Source organism: Melanostigma gelatinosum (genome assembly GCF_949748355.1).
Source record: "Melanostigma gelatinosum genome assembly, chromosome: 19".
NCBI classification, from domain to species: domain Eukaryota; kingdom Metazoa; phylum Chordata; class Actinopteri; order Perciformes; family Zoarcidae; genus Melanostigma; species Melanostigma gelatinosum.
The window spans coordinates 17291916-17316200 of record NC_136652.1 but is presented as its reverse complement, the minus strand read 5'-3'; the positions used below and the strand labels follow the sequence as shown (position 1 = coordinate 17316200).

The 24285-nt window shown below is 41.5% G+C and overlaps 1 protein-coding gene across 3 annotated transcripts; it reads left to right on the top strand.

The window, feature by feature from the left end:
• Positions 1 to 1657: 1657 nt before the first annotated feature.
• Positions 1658 to 15624, top strand: vegfab (vascular endothelial growth factor Ab). 3 transcript variants are annotated; one of them, XR_013772881.1, is made up of 9 exons: positions 1658 to 2277; positions 4259 to 4301; positions 5204 to 5400; positions 6310 to 6386; positions 8919 to 8951; positions 11655 to 11729; positions 13284 to 13427; positions 13985 to 14084; positions 14553 to 15624. XR_013772881.1 is itself a non-coding variant. In XM_079290981.1 (8 exons), the coding sequence occupies exons 1-8, from the start codon at positions 2224 to 2226 to the stop codon at positions 14004 to 14006; spliced, it is 645 nt and encodes a 214-aa protein (XP_079147107.1). In that variant the 5' UTR covers positions 1658 to 2223; the 3' UTR covers positions 14007 to 15624. The 3 variants fall into 3 exon arrangements, 2 of the variants coding, with proteins under 2 accessions (XP_079147107.1, XP_079147108.1); XM_079290981.1 differs by having other exon boundaries at positions 13985 to 15624; XM_079290982.1 differs by lacking the exon at positions 11655 to 11729 and having other exon boundaries at positions 13985 to 15624.
• Positions 15625 to 24285: the final 8661 nt, after the last annotated feature.

Below are 24285 nucleotides of genomic sequence, written 5' to 3'. Positions count from 1 at the left end.
TACCTTTCAGATTTGACATTTTAGAATCATACAATAGAATGAATTGTTACACGCTTAACTGTATAAAAGTCATGAAAGAGCCATGTTGTTTTGTTTACAATTTCTTGTATTTGATTCTTGTTGGAAAATGATTATTATTCATTGGATTAGGGATATATTTTGTTTTATTTTAGTTGTTGTACAATCTATTTTGTCATCATTGGATAGCGGACCAGGGAGAATAGCCTGCAGGGGTGCATGTTGAAGTGGGACATGGGCTCTTAACATCCTGCAGGAAATGGTGAGGGAGGTTTTGAACCAGCTGGCAGTTAAAATGAGCTCCTTCATGTTAACCAGCTGCTACATGTTAATGCATCAATAATAATAATAAATACTATAATATAGCACTGACAGGGGCCATTCAGCATGATCACTTAATATACTTTTGATACTTAATGTTGTACTGACACTTCATTACTCAACTTAAGTACTCCAATCCTTAAGTACATGTTTGTATACTTGTAATATATACTTGTGTATTTATGGTCTGATATTGCTGCTTTTACTTCAGCAGATTGTATGTACACACTCCCATTACTCAATGTCGGAAAGAGGATGTATAATATCCTTATTAACGCAATCTCCGTCATCACCTCCATCATCATCATCGTCATTATCAGCATGCAGCGTCACAATCATGATGAATGAGCTGTGTGAAGCTGTTTCGCTGCATAGAGCCCCTTCATTTATCAGCATGCTTGCCTTTCTCTTCTATTTTCCCTCCTCACCATCGCCGGGATGTTTCAGCTGTTGCTCGCAGAAAAGAAATTCCTGACCAGTAGTCAACCTCGACCGGTCAGGTGGCTTCTTCCGTTCTCCGTCAGCGGACTGTCAACGCGCGATGGGGAGGAACTAGTCACCATCGACGCACATAGCCGACTCCTACTTTCCATGCGCGTGACCCCGCCGGATCACGGACGCAACGTTGCACTGCGCACGCACGCATACACGAAGACGTATACTACGTGTCCGAGCACACACGCTCTTCCGCTCCGGCAAGTTTATACCAGTCATCGTGAAGGGAATTCATTTTATTTTTTTATTTTTTGCTAAAAATCACCCAAGGGGACCATCCAAGGTCATATTGTCTGTAGCATTCGTGCGTTCAAATGTGTTCACCAGTAATTTCCCCACAGTGAATGAGTTCAAAAGACTTCTCAACGAGGTCTGTGTATATATATATATATATATATATATATATATATATATATATGTGTGTGTGTGTGTGTTTAACTAATGTACAGCAACCCATACAGTATTAGTTTGTGCCTCTTTGAATGAGCTTTTAAAGCTGCGCCAAAGATGCGCCAGTCACGTGGGGATGATGAAATTCATTTAAAGCATGGAAAGTGGATGATATTTCAAAATACAAATTATTAAGATGCCCTCAGTTCTTTTGTTCTCAAACAATAAAAAAAATAGACCTGCGCTTGTGAAGTCAGCTTTTATTAGCCCGTCACATGAGTCGACGTTGAATTGGTGAAACTTTTGAAAAAATACTAAAGTGCCGTATAGATAGAAGACACACCCTTGTTCTTATGTCCAACCAATCAAGGCTCCCAGGCTCGCGGCTGCCTGCGGTCGCCACACACACAGCCACAGTGTGGAGAGACCGACACGGAGGTGGACGCGGTCTATCTGACGTGAGGGAGCAGACCTGCAAAGTGCGCAGTGACAGAGGAGTAAAAAAAAAAAAAAAAGGCAAATAGACAAGTTTTGTGGGACGAGTATCTGCGCGGTCTTCTTTTTCACTGAACGTCATCCTGGTCAATGCTCAAGTTGCAAGTAGGCTACAAGTTTTCAATGGACAGACACTTGGAGAAGGCTGGCGCAACAAGCATGGGATTACTTCTGTAATGTGGATTGCCATTATTTTGCAAGAAAATAAAGGTCCGCTGCGGAACAATGTGGGACGTTTTGCGTCTTGGATTCTCGTTTTTCTGGATATCTTGAAAATCATTGGCAACAGTTGAGAAGGAAGAAGTTATGCGCAAAGGATTCTATGCTCCGACCCCGGGACCATCATGGATTTGCCATTACAACCCCCTGCCCCTTATTTAGAGAAGTTTTAGCCGGTCCACTTGTGTTGCTATTGTACTTGTTGTTTTAAACTTAATGTTTGAGAACAAATCGCCACTTTGGCCACTTGGATTTTAAAACGTCGCTTTGGATTGGATTTCAAACATGAACTTTATTGACAGTTTGACACTATTATTTTTGACGCTGTCAGCTGTCAAGGTGAGTCATGTGTTTCAGAGAGCAAACTGGAAATAACAGCAGAAACATTATTCGACCTCTATTTGTGTATAGCAGCCACTGGTCATTCATGTATAGCTCGTCCTTGCCTTTCCTCCGGCTAGGTCACCGCTCGTCTTTAAACAAACCGACATGTTTCGTGGCTTTGGGGAGATTTAAAGAGCCATTACGCAAAGCCGACACGATATAAACCTAACACACACTCGCAGGTGGTGCACTTTTTGTGTTGCAAATGCGGCACATGTGATGATTATCAAATAATATTGTGAAGTTTGACGCTGGGTGATCGCGGGCCTGCTCTAAAACCTCCTTGGAGATATGATTACGCTTTAAAGGCGCAGTGGCTCCATTCTGAATTAGGACATGAGCAGGTTCATTCCTGTCACTGAGACTACTCTCACGGTTAGCCTGCTTCAAAAAGGAGAAATCCTACTTTTCCCTCCGATAGTTAACACTCAGTTTCGGGACATGAGTAGCACATACTTCACAGATCCATCAGGTCGAGGCGAGAATTTTAATGGCTGTTTAAGAGCGCGCTGTAAATAGTTACCCATACAATCATTAATCAAGTGCAGTGTGTCCAGGGAGGCTTTGAGTAAAGGTTCCCTAGTGAATTAAAACAACAATACACACCCCCTCAATAGGAATCTGCATTTTTTTTTTCCACCAGCGAGATTGGATTTTGAAGGATTATTTCTTATAAAAAGATGCAATCCTAAAGGAAGCAAGGGTGTTTCAGTTTGTGACATAGTTCTCTCTCGAGAATCTCACCCTTAAGTTCATGAAATAGGCACCATGCAAAGTCCATTAAAGTGTTTATTTACCCAACTGGGTGATTTAATGATAGCTAAACCCGCGATCAACACCGAATAGTTTCAGGATGCTGTCTCAGTTGCTCATGTCGGCATATCATCGGTTTAGGGCCCGGTGTTTGCAGCTTGACACCATGCCATTCATTTCACAGTATATGGCTTTTTTTCAGGGTTGGGGTCTCCCAGCCCACATTGGACCCACTCACGCCACCAGAAAGGGGGTGGAGACTCTTTTTTAAAAGAAAAAATCGTTTCATTAAGGAATGGAGAAACAAAACTTTCAGTGACTCACTGAATATAAGCCGGTGCTACAGGACCGGGTCTCACGCAATATTGGCAAGATATTGCGTGAGTTGCGCGAGAGAGAGAGAGAGAGAGAGAGAGAGAGAGAGAGAGAGAGAGAGAGAGAGAGAGAGAGAGAGAGAGAGAGAGAGAGAGAGAGAGAGAGAGAGAGGGGGGGGGGGGGCGCGCGGTCGTGCGCGTGTGTGAAAGAGAGAAAGTTGGCAAAATGCTGCTCTGTGGTCGGCTGGTGTGGTGACAGATACCCCCTGTGAGGGAAAGTAGCAGGCTGAACTTCTTGCCGGTTTTAATGGCGACAGTTGCCAAGAGGCGGCGGACGCACACAGAGGTTTGGTAACTGAAACAAAAACCATCACAGTCATGCAACAGTGGTAGAAGTTAGGTCGTCTTTGGCACGTTGTACCTCTGGCTACATATTTGGCCGTATAAGGCCTAATACACCACATTTAGCAGGCTATATGATCATAATTATTCGTATATTATACGAAGAAGCGATTAATAACGGGGTAATCTTTATTTCAGAATGTTGAGACATATTGACAACTCTTGGCTGAACTCTTTTTTTTACTATAAATGCAGATGTGGTGAAGGACCAGAATCACGCTCTGAAAACTACATTAATATTTATTTCCAATGCTTAGAGAAGACACAGTATGAACATTTGACGCTCATTGCTTCCTTTTTTTGCGTATAGCCCAAGATATGATCCATAATGTGGTTTTCATATTCTGGCAACGGTCAACAGAAAATGTCAGAATGTAAATATATGTTTTGTCCAACTGTGGATAATTATTGAGCTCTTGCACAATCTACTGTAACTAACAGCTTGTCATTTCTGTCCCTCCTTGCAGAGCGCCCACGTACCGAAGGGAACAGAAAGAGGTCCACATGACGGTAGGTGTCCCACAGGGCACTGTGGGAAAACAGACTGCCCTGGGCTCCCTTGCTGGCACTCAGCCAAATAGAAACAGGCTAGTTTGAGATTCATCTTTACATTAAAGGGAAATTATCGCCTCCTGGTGGACATCTGCATAGATTGACCTTGTCCAGATTTATCCCCCCCGAACTCCCCCTAAATGAGTTCAGTTTCACCCTTAAATCTTAACTCTTGGACATTTTCATCCCGGACAGCATTCCTTCTTGTTTGAGGTTATGCTGGGGAAATGTTATGGTGACCTGACTCCTTTATAGAATGGAATTTCACCCTCTTGGCTCACACTTTCATTTTTGCACAATGCGAGCATTGCCCAATCTAATTTGGACAATCAGAAGCTGAACTTTGTGATACTGTTCAGGCCCTGTGTATTTGGATTGGCTTCCCAGAGGGCTGTCAGGCAGGCGTTGTTTTGGGCTGTGAGTGATATTTTGGAGGTGTTGTCTGTCTGTGTGCTAATATCTTTCTCAAGAGCAGAACTCCTGCAAAGCCTGAGAGGGGATTGAAGGGGGGAAACCGACTATTGGCTATCATAATGGGGCTGTAGGTGAATGGGGCAGAAGCAGAGCTATAAAACACTGATGCAGCGGATGAGGTCCAGATTGATGTAGAGATAGAGTAGATGCATCTCTGTAAACCAACCTTTTCTCAATGGAATAATAGAAAGTAAAACATGTGTGTGCATGTTTGTGTGTGTGTTTCATTTCCTCCACTGTGACTTGTGAGCCTGCCAGTGTTTTTGATCCACGCCTCCTTTTAGGTGTGCGTTATTGTCACTGCACTGTTCAGGAGTCGGTGGTTTTAGACCAAAGCTCCGCTGCCATTTTATAACCCTTGTACACTGTGACTCTTGTCTCCCCAGTGATCCCTTTAATGGAGGTCTACAACAAGAGTTTGTGTCAGCCTCGGGAGCTGCTGGTGGAGATTCTGCAGGAGTATCCGGAGGAGGTGGAGCACATCTTCATCCCGTCGTGCGTGGTGTTGACGCGCTGCGCCGGCTGCTGCAACGATGAGATGCTGCAGTGCATGCCGACATCCAGCTATAACGTTACGATGGAGGTCAGCAGCGATATTTGTTACGACAGCAATACTTCCAGGACGTGTGTGTTCTTTAAATTATACTTTATTTGTTGCCTTTTTACTTGGGCTCTTCCTGTACCCATCTGATCGGCCCAGAGGCCTCCAAGTGCCCTTCTGGTCAGCACAAGTCCCCCTCCGCTCAATCTAAATGCCCCTGCTGTTTGCTCAAAGGCTGCTCAGGTGTGACCTTTGGGCAAAAATCAACCATATACTTTAGCCTTTTTTTAAATCGTCACCCCTCTGCTTCTCTGTGTATGAGGAGTCGGTCTGTTTAAATGTATCAGATCATTTCTAGAAGGTAAAGATCTTCTTGAACTTTGCGTGTCTTGTTTATGTATTCAAGTTCATTCGTCAAGTCTCCATACAGATGTATTGCAAAATTTCCACCACATTTCCAGAAAAACAGCAAAAGAGAATGCAAATGAAGGCACCATCCACTACTTTCATGCAAATAGCAGGACTCGGGCACATTTTGGTGCTAATTTTCCGGTCGGGTGGCATTAAACCATTAGTCTTAGTCAAACCTCAAACTGTTCAAAACAATGTGCAAAATATGATGGAAATTTCTCATTTATGTTTGTTTGATGTATTCATTTGAGGAACTTCTGATGCTTTGCCATCTCTTCCGTTTTCATTTCCGATCAGTGTAAGAATTCATAATGTGAAACTTATAATGAATACTATTAGAACCTATTTTTCTTGGGTTCGTATCAAAAACTGAACCTGAGTGACCTTTCTGTGTTACGTTTTGTTGATTCCTCTCCATCTGTTTAGTTTATTTCTTGAAAGCTATGACAGTAACACTTGAGAACAAAAAGTCTAAGACTGTAGATCCGGGAATATTACATTCAAAACTGTGACAATTTCTCTTCTCTTTTTGTTTTACAGATTAAAAGAATAAAACCCCATTGGCAAGAAAATGATATTTTCCTGAGTTTTACAGAACACAGCGCATGTGAGTGTAGGTAAGAAACCCCGAACTCACACTGAAACACGCACAAAGTGAATGAAATACTAACCGATGTACGTTGATGTGGCAGAGCAGAGGTTCGACCAAACACGTCATGTAAAGTTATCGTCTTGTCTGTTTGCCTCTGACACGTTCAACACATGCGTATCAGGTGGAGTCATATCTTGCCTTTGCTTCTTTAACTTTGCTGATCGTAAAAAAAAAAACCTGAGCGGGTTTCAGCACATCCCAGCAAACATCCTCCATATTGCTTTGGTGTATCCTCATGCCGTCGTACTTCTCAAGCAAAGGAGATACATTTGTGTGAAAATAGTGCTACCTTACCCATTGTTTTTCCTGTTTGGCGTGTGGAGGTCGCTCCAGGAACTACGAAGGTGTGATAGCTTTAGTTATTGATCTCTGAGATAAGTACTGTGTGTCCTCTTTGGGGCCTCCAGTCGCAGGAAGGTGACTTCTACTGGTTGGACTTGCTGTGCAATGATTATTACATTTTATGGATCAGTTTGTTATTCCGTGATTTGTTTTGATAGGCAGCTAATCTGTTAAAGCCCTGTTGTAAAAAGAGATAAGTGCTGCAACTTAATGTGGAATTAGTGCCACGTTCTTTTTGTGCTGGAGTTTTAAGCTCGACTAGCACAGCAGAATCGGATGGTTCCCAGAAGTGAAACGAGGAAAAAAAGTAAATATTTCGTCTTCATATCATCTTCCTCGAATGATCATGTCACTATCCAGGTCATAAGATGATAGACGTAAGATGCATCACTTCCTGATGTTTGGTAAATCCGATCATTACGGTGGCTGAGATCTGAGCTGTGTGACATGAAATAGTAAACTGTGACACAGCGACACGGATGCGGGACATGCATCATCCTCCCACGTTTAAGGGAAATCTTAAAAGTAAACAAACATTGGAGAACTGTTGGCCGAGGACCAAGATTTCTCTTTTCTGAGCGATTACATCTGAATCATGTCTGTGGTTTGTGCAGTGAGGCTGCAGCAGACGGTCTGGAGAGCCCCTGGTTATAAAGCAATGTCACTCTGAGGTTATTGCTGTCTGTGATGACGCAATACTTCGCTGTAAAATCATTTAGATGCAGCTATAAACCTTTCGGGCACCTTCATAGCATTTTAGAGGCTGTGATCAATCTATTTTGTAGTTTAAGATGTTTTAATTCACTGTATTGTTCTGGAAATGGTATGCAGGCATTAAGCGCTATACACAGTGAATCCCTCTTGTATAGGAAGGCAATCCCAGCTCGGGAATGGCGGACTCCGCCACTAACAATGAAAATCACTATGTTTTTTAATTTTTTAATTAAACCTTTATTTAAACAGATAAAATCGATTGAGATAAAATGTTGTTTTGCGATGGCGTTCTGGCCGAGAAGGCAGCAAAGTCAAATGTCAAGTGCACGTCAGTTTCATACAAACAATAAAGGAAAGACAAAACAATACATAACAGAGTAAAAACTTAGGTCAACACATCAACAGAAGAGGTGAAACAGACACAGATAGTGTATGAGACATATAGACAAAAAGGAAACAACCAAATTGTTATGCATGGTGGCAAGAACAGTTTGTGAATAAAACTTCTGATAACTTTTGTTTAAAAGTGGCTTGCTAGACCGACTCTAGATTGAGTCTAGTCTGCAGATCATTCCAAGACCAAGGCCCTTTATAAATTAGACAGAGTCCCATCAAAAACAGAGATTGATTTCATTAAAATATAAGGATTATACCCTTAACCATGTACATGTCAGTGCTAACAGAAATAAAATCCAATCCTTGGCATCATTTTGCCTTTAGTACTTTTGCATAATGCTTCAGTACATTTTGTTGAAATATGTTTGCTTGAGGTATAATTTAATTCAGTACTTTTGCTTGTAATTGTAATAGTTTTACATTGTGGTATCGCTACTTTTACTTTTGTAAATATGTCACATGTATCTGCCAATAGGTATCAGTTAGCTCCAGATGACATACATACATATGCACACATACACATGTTATATACCTTCAGCCTTCATTTGGCCTTTTCATGTGGAGTTACTGTACCCGTATTTCAAGTAGAAACTTGGCTGTGTGTCCGTGACCTCTTTGAATGAAACACAGTTTCCTAACACTTTTGGCCAACAGTTCTCTCCAGAGTGCGCCAGCAGATTTATTGCTCCACATTCTGTTATCGCAAGTGTCGTCACATTGACGAGAAGTGAAACAAACCTGCCAGCCTGCTGTTGTGGTCCTGTTTGTGTCTCCATCAGTGAACATTCCCCCTTTGTGTGCCTGTCTACGAGTGTGTGCACGGCATTGTTTCCCAACAAATCCGCTTAATTCACTGAGCGATTGAAAGTGAAAGCTTCATCACAGTTTCTGATACATGACGATGACGTAACGTGATTTGAAAAAAATATGATGCAAGTTCGCCCGTGGCGAAAATGGTCTCTGAAGAGCTTGATAAGTATCTGTTTACCGAGAAACAACGGCGCTCTGTGATCTAATGCCGTGTTGTTTTCTTCCTGCCTTTCAGGTTAAAGAAAGAAGCGAAAGAACAGAAAGAAAAGTGAGTACAGCACTCTTTCTGCAAGGAGATTGGGTTGGTTTTTTTTTCAGGGGGAAACAATGTCGACTTGAGATTTGATCTGTTTCCTGTTTTGCCCTGCAAACAAACTCTCCCTCTCAGTTGTCTGCATCGCTCGGCCTTCCGGGTATTTTCCCGGATGCTCTTCCTCACTAAACTGATCCGTCTGTTTGTTTTTCTTCTCACTCCCTTTTCCGCTGCCTCGCTATATAGTCTTTCACATTCACACACTCAAACACTCCACAACGACAACATTTCGTTCAATGACAAGCACGTACATGATATCATGTCATGCTGGGATTAGCATGCAGCTCTCAGGTGATAAACACGGGGAATACCAGCTCAGTCCATTCAGGTGAATGAGTGACACTTGATGAGGGCATTACCCTCTCTCTACCTGTCCTTTACACCCGTCCTCCTTATTCTATATCATCTCTACATTCCTCTCACCTCTTCTTTACTGTTTACATCCCACTTAACTTCTGTTACTCCGGTGACTGGTTGCTCTGATATAGATAACACTGTTTTTGAAGACCGGTTGAACTTTTCTGTTTATGGTTCTTGCTTGAGTGTCAGTGTGCAAAGGGTCATTAAAACTCTTTAATCCTCCTTCTGTGAACAGTCGTTAATATCGCTGCGTTGCAGTGGGGGATGTCAGGTCATCTGTCATATAGATAAGTGCTAGTTTTGAGACCTCCTCTTTAACCTCGTCTTCATTGTTTACGAGTCTGCAGTCAGTGGAGTGCGTCTACAAAGTGATGGTCTTCGGGTCATTCAACGATCATTTCTGATGCTTTCATACTTTCATGTTTCATTTTAACGTCGTCCGCTGACCTCTCAGTAGGGACAGGTCTCTGGAGGTATTCCGGCTGTGGTTGTGTAACTGTCAACGTCCACAGGGAAACTGGACCGAACATGGAAGAGGAAATTCACGCATTTACAGGAGTTTCATCCTATCCTTATTGGACGGTGTCATATTTCTCATCCAGTCCCAGCTGGGTCTGAACGAGCACCATCGGATGAATTGTCATGGAGTTTGATAAACACGTTCCGATCCCCTCATATGGCTCCATCATTTGGTCAAATGTTCTTGGTTTATGACTAAATACCTGCAAAACTAATGACATTGCCATCAGCCTCAGCTGCACTTTGTGTGTGATGCTAATAAGCGAATGTTAGCATGCTAACACGCTAAACTAAGATGATGAACATGGTAAATGTTATATCTGCTAAACATCAACATGTTACCATTGTGATTATGTAACTATGCTGACATTAGCATTTAGTTCAAAGAACCTCTGAGCCAAAGTACAGCCTCGCTGACTCTTAGCCCTGTTTTTTCTGGCCTGTTATCTGGTAGCGGGTTTTTGCCTGCATCAAAGTCAACATGTAAAACCAATATTTCCACAGACTGAGCCAGGTCCTTCCACAACCTGTGCAGCAAACTCCTTGTGTGTCCCAGAACATATATTGGATTTTAAACATGACCTTTTCCTCAGGGAAACTTGTCATCATTGCGATCACGAAAATACATTTAAAGATGCAAGCTGCTGCTGGATAAAAGGTAAAAAAAAAAGGGGGGGGGGGGGGGAGTGTCACTCCTGCTGAGGTCAGAATTAGGATCGAGGTCTCGTCTATGATGTGTTGAACATATATTCCTGAACATGCCAGAAACTAATCATGGTCGGGTAAAAAGAGGTTTTATCAACCATTACACCGTTTTTCTGCTTAAAAATAAAAGTCTGCATGATGAACTGTACATAGAGTTACCATCAATGTCCACAGAGGCATTTTGTTTTGCATTTCTATTTAAGCACCGGTATTACAAAGGTTTTCTGTGTGGTTGTAATCATCTAAGACAGCAAAAGCTTGTGCAACCCAGCTTGTGTTTGAACACGCATCCTGATATTTTAATCAAGCCAGCACCTGTGAAACTCCAGGTGCTGTTCTCATTGTACTGTGGTCTGGAACAGGTTGAATCAGCCATAAAGAGTTGACCCAGTTTGCTTGAAAGGTAAAGTTTTAGTGAAGTCCAAGTTCATTGTCCTCCGGGAAATTTCAGAGCAGCGAACCGAGCCAAGCAGACTATTAAATCGCTTACACAGACTGCAAAGACATTGTACTGTTTTACAAAATAGTTTTTTTTATTTTGTATTCAAGTTGGACAATAAAGCCGTTTCTAACAGGGAACATTTGATATTCATCACATTGACAAACAGGGTGTGTGCAAACCCCCGACAGTAAGCTGTGGGTGTGTCTTTAAACCTTACAATCTACAAATCAGGACACACTTTTGAAGTTGCTTCTTCATTTAAAAAGTTCATTTTTAGTTCATTTCAACAGCTTAACAAAAGAGTGGTGTTTGTTTTGTGCCGTAATCTTTGAATTCAAGATAGCAAACATTTAGACACATCACATACACTCATGTGAACACTGCCTGACGCCTTTCTCATGACATGATGATATAGGTTATCATTCCAAACAGGCCAATCACTAAAAAACAATCAAATTAAGGAATAACCTGTTTTGAATGACTGATAGTTTGGCTCTTTGATTTATAGAAAAGATAAACGATTGCTGTTTATCAGTGTTGGTTGTCAGTGTAGGCCTTTCTTAACTAATTGGCCCATATCTCCTCAGTCTCTCAGGCATCTCTCTGCATTGTTGTCCTCTTTTCTCTTGCAGAAAATCCCGGAAAGGCAAGGGTAAAGGCCAAAAGAGAAAACGAAAGAAAAACCGCGACAAAACAATTCACGATGCGTATGTCAGCTCCGCCTTCTCCACCTACCTGCACCTGAGTGTTGCGCTTCTCATAATTAAGCTCATTTGGGAGGAGCTCATTTGCCCCTTTTAATTTGCACCTTTAGCCACATCAACTAGCATGTCGCTTCTGTGTATTGTCCTAACTGTCTCATCAGTCATGTTCCACGTACTCAGAATATCAGTGTCAAAGCTGCCCTGTTTGCTAACGTTGTTTTGTTGACGTAGCTTTCGCAAAAAACTTTACATAACAGCGATAACCAAGGAAGTACAGCAGACTTGCCAGCCATATCCCACATCACTAGAGATGAACCATGACCCATCTCCACCCGTCAAAATACCCATCTAATCTCCCCACAACCTCACCAGCTCCCTGTCTGAGGAATATCACTCTGTGCGGGTGAGACTGGGACCTTGGTCGGAATGAGATACAGCAGCACATCATAAAAAACAGTACAAACGTCTTCTGACATCTTGTCTGATACCAAGTTGTCTGATTGATAATGGACACGTTTAAAGCACGTGATATGAACAGATCAGCTGTTAGCTGTAACTTGAACCTTTCACTGAAACAAGGTCACAGCTCCACCGTCGCGGCTACGCAGACGGGTTCATACTGTTCTGGTATCTGTGCTGGCATCGGGATCGCAATCACGGGGCTGTGTTCAGTGTTGAGTCTGTGCCGCTTTGCTGTGTCTCGTACCCGTCTCCTTTCCACGCTTTCTTCTCTTCATCTTTACAAACAGGTTTTGCCATCATGTGCATAATGCTGGTACTTTTTATGTAATGTAAAGATCTGGGTGATGGCTATCTATTCTTTTTTTTTTTTTTTTTTGCTAAGGAGGATATGCAAACAAATTGTTTAGCAAGTACTGTTTTGTTTCTTTGCCTGCTTTTGTCTCTGAAACTATACAAGAGCACCCATATCTTATTCAACAATAATATAAAAATGACCTCATGTTTCTCCAGTGCTCGTACTGTGAAATACTGCGTGTCTGTGTGTTCATTTGTCATTTGTACATTGAGATGTATCTGAGCCTTCCTCTGTCAATCTAATGTCCTTCTGTGGGAAGCATAGTTTTCAGTTGTCACTCAATAAAATAAAATGTTTCTTAACGGAGCACCAAGCAGATCCTTGAGTCTTCTTTATCAAGAGTTTTATATTTTTAAGAGTGAGTGCGACGACCTTGACCCTCAGTTCAAAACCAACACGTGTCGTTTTGTGTTGCATGAAACAGTCCAGAGCTTTGCTCCCTGCATGTCTATCACATAAAAGGCATTTGTGAGCGGTCCAATCAATGAGAGAGGGTTTGGGGGGCGTGTTGGAGGGTAATTTTACTGCTCGAGTATTTGCCTGCTCTTTGGGAACCTGTGTGCAATACTACCCAACTGTCACATGCACTACAACTTGTGAGGCCGTGGCTCGGAAGAGCAAACTGGAGCTTACGAAAGGGTTGACCAAAGGGTGACCTGTCTTATGGGTGGTAATGGTACACTGTGATAATCATCCTCTCACTCCCTCCTTCCCATCTCGGTCTGTCTCTTTCTTTCCAGTGTTTGTGAGCCATGTTGTGGTCAGTGCTCGGAGAGGAGAAAGCGCTTGTTCGTGCAGGATCCAGCAACCTGCCGGTGCTCCTGCAAGCACACAGATGAATACTGTAAAGAACGCCAGCTAGAGCTCAACGAGAGGACCTGCAAGTAAGTTCTGTCGGATAATAGAGCCAAATGGAAATTGTAACCTCTGACTTCTGTTACAGAAGTAGGAAAAACTCAGAGCTCTACGAAGCTTTATAGTGTCCTTTAACTCGTTGTTTTACAACTTTATACATTTGGTTGACTCATAAGGCTCCCATCGGTGTCGTTGACGCTGTGTTAAACCCACTTCATGCCACTTGCCCAGCACCAAATGCACTACTACGTTAGCAACTAGCTGCTGAACATAGTGGAGCATTAAGCTGCTAAAGAGCCAGATACAGTATATCCGTCAGGAGTTGGTGGAGACTAAAACAGAGCAAAAAGGGAGGTGAATATTGGACTTACGTTTGTCAGGTTGTGGCAAAGATGACTCCAAATAAATATCAATGTTGCTCCATGACTCTTGGTTGATGTGTAGTCTCTGCAAGAAGTTGCAGAGATTTGTCATCCAGTTACACAGGCTAGCGGAATACTGTGGCAGCTAGCATGAATAACATTGTGACTTTGGCTCTTTTTTTATTCTTGTTGTGACAACTGTTTATTCTGTCCCTCTTGTTTAGATGTGACAAGCCAAGGAGATGAGAGAGGTGGCAGCACCAGATGTACAAGATGAAGGAATATTCTAGATATTTCACGGCACAGCACTTTGACCTTTGAACCGTAAGCTCTTCTTTTCTGTGGAAAGCATTCCCCTTGGACTGTCTTTGAGAGTGAACAATGAGAAAGACTGAACTGAAGTTTCCTCCCACTGTATATCTGTGTGTATATAGACCATGATAAAAGAAAAAAAAAAGAGTACAGAATTGTTATGCTGCTACAAAAACAAATATCTAAACCCATCATTTGACAAAACGCAAATAGCCGCCATGTGGTTTTGCATTTCTGACGGGCTTGTGATGCAGGTGTAGTCTTGTTGTCAATTCATTGTATGCAATTACTTCACTGGATATGAGTCTCTACTGTGGTTGTGTGTCAGTCATAACATTGCAAAACCTCTCAGTCTAAGATATATTTAACTGCTAAAACAGCGGGTGAGGCTGAAGAGGACATGGGAGCGCGCTCTTCTTTCAAAGACGATGGATGGATTTTCATTGGTCGATTTCTGCTTTTGCTTTTGGATTATAACAGCAGGACAACCAGGACAGCTGAATCTGTCTTTACATGACGTTGCAGGACTGACATGAACTTACACAATGTCACCATTGTGATCAGCTTGCAGAAGAAGTGACTCCGGAGTGCCATATACTTTTAAAGGGATACTGGTTGTCAATATAGCATCCACTGTTTTGCTATGTCCTTCATGAAAACCACTGAAAACATCCTATACTGTAGTTTGATTCCATTTGAAAAACTGTGCCTCACAATATGTACTGAGAAATCTTTCGAGTGCTTTTTAAATTATTTGTTGTGTCAAAGTAGTTTTGTTAGTTGTTGAACTCAATACAGAACCCATTGATTGCATATCTTCATCTCTGAACTTGTACATACTTAATATCCCTTTATGCCATAGTCCATTCTTGATAATTTATAATGTTATAGAGTATTTTTCAGTATTCAGTCTTCTACCCATATTTAATTTGGTTTATTTATATATGCAGTGTTATGTTCCTGTGGCTGTCCTATCTCCCCATGTGTAAGGTCACTGATGGCTGCTCTCAGCATGGAGCCTCTCTGTGCTTTTCTACAAAACCAACTAAAAAACAAGTCAAAAAATCGATTTGTTAACATTCCCTAAATGGATCATTTGTACTGGCGTACTGATGACAAACCTCCGGATTTTTCAACCCCTCGTATCTAAGGGTGTGGGTGCTGTGTAGGATTTTAACATGCTGTGTGTTTGTGAAAATGTGTGTGTATGAGTGTGTCTTGACATGCATTTGCCGATGTACACATCTGTATGGAGTTGTTAGTAAGTTGTATTTTAGTATTTAAGTAAGTAGCGGACATGTGTTTTGTCCGTCCTGCAACATGCAAATACGAATAAACTACTGCTAGCAGCTCAGCATACACTACCACAACAACACCACCGTTTTAAAGTTAGATACCAATCTGCATCCTCTCTGCCATCAGTCATAGACCCCTCATTATTACTTCTCTTTGTCTCTCCTTCACTATTAACATGTTTTCTGTGTCTATGTAAAACAGTAAAGCATATTTATTTTCAAATTATATTGTTTTTATATAAAATAAGGAAAAGGTTGCTGTGTTGTGAATGCTGTGTTTTCAAGAGCTTTAACAAGGCAACGTGAGTTTTCCATGTTTTTCTGCGTCAAGCTGATGCTCACACATCTGGTAAGAATAGCGCAACTCCCTCATTCATTTCAATGAAACCACTGCGTTGAAGCAGCAGACCCGTTCTCACTCCCAACTTGTCAAATAAACTTAGTTAGTGCGACCTCGGCGTCAAATACAGACGCACCGGGGGGGGCACCCATTAGTGTCTGTATGAGACGCACCAGGTTTTCAACTAACTCCAATTTAAACCCCTCTGTGTCATCACAATAGACATCAGAGCCACTGACGTAGTATCAGCAAAAAAGTCCACCTGGATGGGTTAAGCAAACACAGGACTTTCACCCAGGAGACTTCTGTTTGTGTCCTGGGTGAAACAAAGCCTGCATTGACTTATTTTACCATAATTCTTTTACGTTACTTAGCCATCTTAATGCCAGTTAAGTAAGCCTAAAAACTAAGCAAACCCACGTTGGAAGTTTAATTGCCAAAGGCCACTGATTTAGAACCGGTATTATAAAACACTGTGTTTGGCAACCAAGTACATGCGAGAGCATATTTCTAGTAGATTACTTTGTGCCATAAAGGGTGATTCTACAATTAGTACTTCCAGGATCTTACCGTGTCTTTTTAATTGGTGAGTCATTGTATAGGTGGCCATCAGCTAAACTACCTCCATGCGAGGCGAATGACACAATATTTAATTGCATCAAGAAACAATGCAACTTGCCTTGTTAGAGTGAATGCTTTCACTGCAGCGTTGGGCTACCACCTCTGTTGGCCATTTTCCCAAACCAGAATTATTCCTGGAATCCAGGAACCTTCAGGAACTCATATAGATTACGTGTAAAAAATAAAAAATAAACCTTTCCTGGAACATGTTTCTAATTTTGGTACATGAGCTTCACGGCCTGCCACTTTACTAGATTTTTTCCCACAGTCCCTCTTTTCTTGGTGAAGAAATTTTCACTTTTTCTGGAATTTCAACACTTTCCACATGTATTGTACGACAAACCTGATACCTGTAACCTCCTAGCGAAAACAGACTCTTTCCAGATTATCATGTCACCTGTTCCACTTTAGTTCATCTGGGAGAACAAAGAGCAGTTTTAGCTAACGGGGCATGGGATTAGTGACTTTTTCAGTGACACTGCATCGGCAGCTGAGCTCTTGGCCCCTGGACCAAATCTAACCCTGATGAATGTAGATTAAGTGGAGGTTTTTGGATATTTGACCATGTTTGTTTTGAAACTCGCTCCCTCTTATCCCCATTGCTTGCTGCTCCCCGCTGGATTAGCTCCTGCGTGGCGCTAATGCTCTGCTGTGCTCTCCCTGACTCATGCTCTTTACGTGCATACCTAAATATAAAGCACACCATATAATCCCTGTAAATTGTGGGGCCCCCTTCACTGGGAAAAACACCCCAAAGAATGTCATAAACCGTCTAATCTGTTATTTACCAGAAACCCAGAACCCAGCGAGCAAAGCTAGCAGCCCGTCTAGTCCGTTAGCTAAACTGATGGATGGTTTAGGATGTTGACATGTAAAAAGCATCAAAGAGAGGGCTGTTATTTATGTTTTGTGAGTGTGATGCCACCAAAGAAGCATATACATTTTGAAAAAGAGGCTTTAAGATGTACAATATATCATTTTAGTTCATTAGAAGAAAACTCCACCGTGCATATCAGAGACTGAATCACCAGTGGCAAGCAGTATGTGTGTGTTTTTGTGTGTGTGTAAAGGCTACTTCACTTTCCTTTCTATGGCAATTCAAACAAGTCTCATCACTCCTTGACTCCCATTTGGACGTCGTCGCATGTGGTAGACTATAAAGAGAATAGGGGCGGGAAAACATGACTCATTATTCAGAGCCTGTGTTCATATCGGGGTAAAGTTTAATTGAAAAGAGTTGAATGTAATCAGTCTATGCTGTTAGCCAATGATGCAATGCTGTTGAAGCAACTTCAAAACCCCCAAAGAGTCATAGTTGTTTCAAATTTTCTTGAATTTTACTTTAGAGATTTTGGACAGCTGACATCAAGGAAACACAAATATAAGACCAGTTCTGTTTGTTATGTTATGTGTTGCTCTATTTAGCACATCCCGTTGATAAGGATCTGGGTATCAAGGGGCTTTCAATGAAAATAAACCAAAAAACCAAATAAAGCCGGCGTTAGGCAAGCACAGACTCTTGCACAAATAGCACCAAGGTCTGCTCTGATGCAGGCAACCTATGGAAAGGTCGTCAAACTCACCAACAATTAGGAAAATTAAAAGACAGCAAAGAAGTGTCAAGAGGGCCTACAGACCAGAGTTTCTGGCTGATGTCAGCTGAAAAGATGTCTGCATTACATCAAGGAAGGATCAGATTGCCATGGGTGTACAGTTCCCGCCTCTCTTAAGCCCTAAAGAACAGGGTGTCCTCACACCCTGATTGTGTCCTCACACCCTGATTGCCCAACAGGGTGAATGCACCAAGCTGCTCTCAATTCCTAATTAGGAGCCAGTCCCTACACCCCCAACAGGTGATCTGAATAACCCTCCAATCAACTCAGGAGAACTGTGACAAACATCTCAAATAGATTGAAGAATGAGGGACGGCTACAGCGTGACTAGGGTGTAATGCTTCTGTGTGTCTTCTAAATGTGTTGGGTCTTTTTGTCAGCTGACAGAGCAAGTTAGGCGTTTGTCATATTTTGTTCCTGGGTGATTTTTTGGTTGATTACCATCAGCTGGAGCACGTTGCCTTGTTTGTCTCAGAAGCGTTGCCGGTTCTTCTTTTCGTCCCCATTAGACACTTTAAGTATACTGTGCTTCAATAAGTAATTTAATACATTGTTAATATGATACATAAAAGACAATACTAATGGTAAAACTATTTAGTTTTCCATATCAGTTGGCTATGCGAGGCTCATTCAAGTTTAGTGTATTTTAAAAATAAAAGGATATGTAATGTCCAAATCCAGACAAACAAAGACTTGTTGCAATGTCTCTATCGCTGAGAAATGTGATGAAGATGTGAGGACCAAGAAGACACAGGATCAGATTTATAAACATTGTAAGCAGAAGAGTTAAAAAGTAGAACAATGGAAGCAGGTGTAGTTGGATCTGAGGCATGCGACGTGCGCCCAGGCAGGTAAATTACTCCACACTGCTGACGTGTAAACCCATAGAAACCTCGACTCGGCAAAAACCAATCCCTGGTGGGTGTCTGCAGTGTTGTCAGGCGTGATGCATGCTCACTCACACATACTACGTCTTAAAGGCTTCCGATCTATATTTACCCACGTTTATGACTGATTGTGACACTGAAAAATATTCTGTATGAGTCATGAGGCAGGGAACCGGAGTTGCAAGGAGGGAGGGAATTAGAATAAGACTGAAATCAGTTTAAAGAGGGATCAGTGGAGCGTGGTGGAAAAGAGACTAATTGAGCTGAAGGGGGAGAATTAAAAAGGATAAAAAATGGGATGGAGGAGAGTGTGATTGAGAATGGATAAGGTGGAGAGCTAGGGGGGATTTTGCATTAGAGTCCACTCACTCATGTGTGTGATAATTTGTTTGTGAATGAAACAAATAGAAAAGGAGTGAAACGTGCAGAGATAACCTGATATGAGGACGTGATATTTCCTCCTGTCCCATTAAAAACTGCTGTGAAAGTCAATGCAGAAGGAAACTGTTTTTAAGCATAAAATGCAACAACTTCCTCAAACACTTGTGAAACATTTCTGTAGCACATAGTCGACTGGTCAATTGGAGTTTTGCCGGAATGGCTGCACTCACTCACCCCTCACATGGGTGCAGTCCAGCTTACACTCATTACCACAGCATTACCAACACAGAACTGTTAGTGATATTTAATCAATCCCCTTATTGAAACGCTCTTTGCACCCTGCCTCTAGTCAGAGAGGTGCTCGAGCTCAGGATCAGGAACAATCTTGTCTTGCTCAAAAACACTGCAGGGCACTGACTGAGTATATCTGAACCCAAAATGATGCGATTGTAAGACACTTGCAATGCCACTTATCGGCTGTTTTGTAAAGTAATTTGAGGGCATTGTAGTTTGAAATACTTCTGCTGTTTATCTGCGTGATCTGGGGGAATTACTGCAGATCAGGCAGAAAGGAGCTGGATTTGTGTTGTGTTTTTTCGTATTGGACAGGCCCAGCCTTATTAGAGAATTTCACACCTCAGTGTCAAAAAAATAAATAAATTGGCAAAGCTATCCAACTCCTGATCAACCACAAATTACTCAAATTGTGGGGGTGGAAGCTGATTTGAAAAAGCATGAAATTTAAGGATTAAATTAAAGATCAACACTGTCTTACTCCTTCATTCACCCAAAATGAAATCAATGATTTCAGGGTCAGGGATGCTGGCAAATGAGGAGTTTTTGCTGAAAGTGGATAAAAGAATGTTCTCATAGTGAAACTTGACTCTTATAATCCCAAAGTCCAAACGGGACTTCTGACTGCATCTCTGTGCATGTGCGTGCATGCACGTTATTGTTTGGCTTCTTATCAATCTTACTCAGTGTTAATTATCAGAATGCTATCGAAGAAAACGGACACCCATCCTCTTCTGTGTGTCTAGATCTTTTTTTATCTTCATCCTAAAATACAATAAAATTGAACTGTAAAATTTAGCGATTGTGATTTATTGTAACCGCTACTGCAACTGAATTTTAAAGAGAAAAAATGTATATTTATATATATTTTTTGGGTTAATTTACATCTTTGTAAACATCAAAAATAAGTAGCCTATACACATCTATCTTTTCCACGGTGTTTTAGTACAAGTTGCTCATTTCTGAAGAAGTATAAAGATAACTCTACTATAAATAACAATTTGCTTGACTTTGTTTGAAATAAGAAAAGGTACATACCGGCCCTTTATAAATACACCCCAGTTCTAAACTGCAGACTCCTCCACAGTGTAAACATTTTGCTCTTTCTCCCACATATACTGTAAATCTAACATCCCCACCCACCATAACAATTGACCCATGCGTCGACTCCTTCACAAGGTGCTTTATGGGAACATAGAAGTGATAAATGATGTGATGTTTACCTCTTATCCTTCATCGAGATTGCCTTCTCCCTAATAACTGTGCCAACTGTTTTAAAGGCAACTCTTAAAAGAGGTTACATTTCCCAGATTTTCTGTTGTGTTTGACAGTGTTGTCTTGTGATACCAGACCTTGATACTGCCACGTCACAAGAGTTGAGCTTTTGCTGCAGTCATTTGGTCAAAGTTGATGCCTTCTCTCTGTAAACCTTTCCCTCCTTTTCTGCCCACTATTTCCATCCCACTTCTTGTTCTTTCTCTCTGTCCTCTATGACTGTGACTCTCAATCTCACTCCCTCAGGGCAGACACAGGGATGCTTCTTTTTTTTTTCCTCTCAGACCACAACAAACTTTGACCAGAACATTTCGCTGGCATCAGCTGCCCAAGACAATAAACATGCTGTGCAGTGTGTGCTTGACTTTTCCCATGATGAACCAAACTCCTGTGCCTCTCGCATTCTGCTCTTACTGGATAACAGATCACAGATAGTTCACTGTACTGGTATATAGTTCACTGATCGGTTAACACAGTGATTCCCCACCTACATATACTGGTACGGGCTACTTCTGCAGTTACCACAGTACATGGACAGATTGTGGAGTAGCTCAGCTAATTTGTAAAAAACTAATTTGTGTTGAGTAGGAAAAAGAACAACCAAAAAGGTGCTGAACCAAAAGTCATTTCTAAACACAAATAAAAGTACTGAGCTGAATGTGATGGATAAAGGGTTGAAATAGTTTACAAAAACAGTTGGAATAGTTAGCTAACAGTAGGCTAATTAATAAATGGTTGAATAATTAGCTAAAAGTAATGGATACACACTTAGCTCGAAATGATTTTAAAAACGGTTGAAATAATGATCCAACAGTCGGCTGTCGGATAAACAGAGGAAACAGACTAAAGTAATGGATTAATACGTTGAAGTAATTTGTTACGGTTGAAATAGTTCGGTAAAACAAATAAATTAGTTAAAATGTTTAGCTAAAAGTAACTAATAAACAGTTAGCTAATGATTTAGAAACAGTTGAAGCGGATGGCTAAAGTGATGGATTACTGGCAGTGGCGGGCCGTGTGTTTTATACTTGGGCCTTCAGTGCTGGACAGTTGAACCACCTCCTAATAACCTCATTGTGACGCCAGCATGACGGGATGCTTCGCCAGTAACAGGCAATGCATATCGTCAAAATCAATGTAATCAACACAATGACAAGAACAAACTCACAAGAACCATTCACATATATGTATATGACAACAAAGCAGGTAGAATAACATAAAACCCAAATAACACGATTCAACATGCTTCTGCACATTCCAGCAAAACTGGGTCACTGAAACACACATTCCGCCTCACGCCCGAGGGCACCATTAAATATTATACACATCAGAGGGAACAATACGAACCATGTCATAAAAACGACACGATGGAAAAATTAACACAGCAGTAACGCTACCGCAGATGTAAAAACAAAAGCAGTTCACTTAACACAGAACACAGAACACATGCCAACAAACAACGCTAAAAAAAGTAATGTCACGTAAAAACTTCTTACATATCTTAAAACGTTAACTCTTGCTACTACAAAGTTCTGCTAGCTAGTTTCACAACAGTCACACGTTAATGCTGACGTACTTGTAGGCCAGCTAGCAGGCTCTGGCACGTCAAAGAATACGCCCAACATGTCAAACTAAAGATCTGATTGGTTGAAGACTATGACAATCAACAATATCGTCCCCATTCACTTAGATTCACTTGTAATTCTGAAGGCCTCCGGGCAGATTTCTTTACTTAGAGACAACATAGGGGTGAAATCTGATTGGATAAAAGCTCGACTTAAAACAAGCTGCGCTGGAAGCAGAGCAACTGAGGAAGACAGTAGCTGTGCAATGAGATAATAAGCTAATGGGAAAAAGATTTAGAATACATGTGGTGTATTTATGAAAAATACTTAAATTATAAAATAGCTAAAACTTTGTGATTCTGTCTAGGCCAGCAGAGAAAGCCTTGCTGGCCTACAAGTGATCTACTGGTACACTAGGTGTCCATGATCAATGGCTACTTTAAAAGATATGAGACACCATAATGTGTATAACAGCCAGAAAGCATGCCTCTCAGCCATGCCTCATTGTTTCATTGTACACGCTGTCCAGTGGTGCTGCTAATTAGCCATGACTAATGGCTGGTAATGTGCAGCACACAGACACGGTGTCCAGGAGCAGCAGATATTTCTGAGAGATTAGCAGTTGGGGCCAGTTAAATGTGAGATTAAGACATTCCCTGCATGTTCTCTGTGAAATCGGCCTATTTCTGACCACTTAAATCATTTACATGTGATTACTTTCGCTTTGCTGAGGCTTGCCAATCTGTCAAATCGCACGAGAGGGGAAAGGGAAATGATGATTTCAAGTTACGTGGTCGAGTATCTGGTCGAAGTGATTACATGGTCTAAAATGAAATGCAACCGTCTCATTGATGTTTAAACGGAAGATCTGGTCCAGGTCTCTATTTTTAGAGTGACCCCAATAGTCAGTAATATGAAGCCTGTTTGTGTATTTGTGTTTAATTTTCTCATCCTGATTGTATACACTGTCATTGGTATTTTCTGTATACACGACATCTATTGCATATAACGAGGGATCCCTGCTCTGCTCCATCCCGAGGCCTCTTTGGGGAGTTTTTCCTTACCTGAATGAGGGTCAAAGTGTAGGTTGGATGTGCTCAGCTATAAAGATAGTTTTTTCCTTGTTCCTGTGTTGCCATAAAACCCACCACACCACAGCCAATACAACACATTTTCTCATACCACTTGTATTGAAATGCATTAAACAGGATAAAGAAAACAGCACAAAATGGCATGTTCAAATTCACAATTTAACACAAAGGTGTGTGTTTTTAAGACTCGACTCACGTAATGTGTGACCTTGTCGCATTATGTTGTTGTGATCACACAGTATATTGCCTATACATTAGGGTAATAATCTAAAACCTGAAGTGGATTAGGTGTAATATTCTTACTGTGCCATACTTAAAACCCTCTATGGCATGACTTTAAAAAAGAAAAAAAGAAGAAAATATTTGATCACATTTTTGCTTGGGGCTCCCTGACACAATATCAATCATAAAATGTATGGGTTTGTTGCCTCAGGGCAATACTATGTATAGGATTTTCACATACATGGATTGATAGCTAGTGCCAAATCCGTTCTAGCACCCCATCACTCAAACCTGTGCTAACTTGTGGAACTCACTGCTGCGTCGGAAGGCCCTCTGCTGCATCACAGCGTCAACTGCTGCCTCTCAAGACACACACCTCCATGACAGGGACCCAGCTGCTTCGCGAGGTGAACTGTTGCAGCATGCGACCAACTGTTACATCACAGGGGCGAATTTGCCACATCCGAGAGTAAACTGTTGCATCACATGCAGGAATGGACTTAGTTCAACCCATGATTATACCTGTTTCACCAGTGAGAGTTAACTCAAACCTAGCATACAGAAAGCGATCTGTATATATACGGTCACCTGCAGTTTAACAGCTCGAATTTCGAACTAAAAAGTCGGAC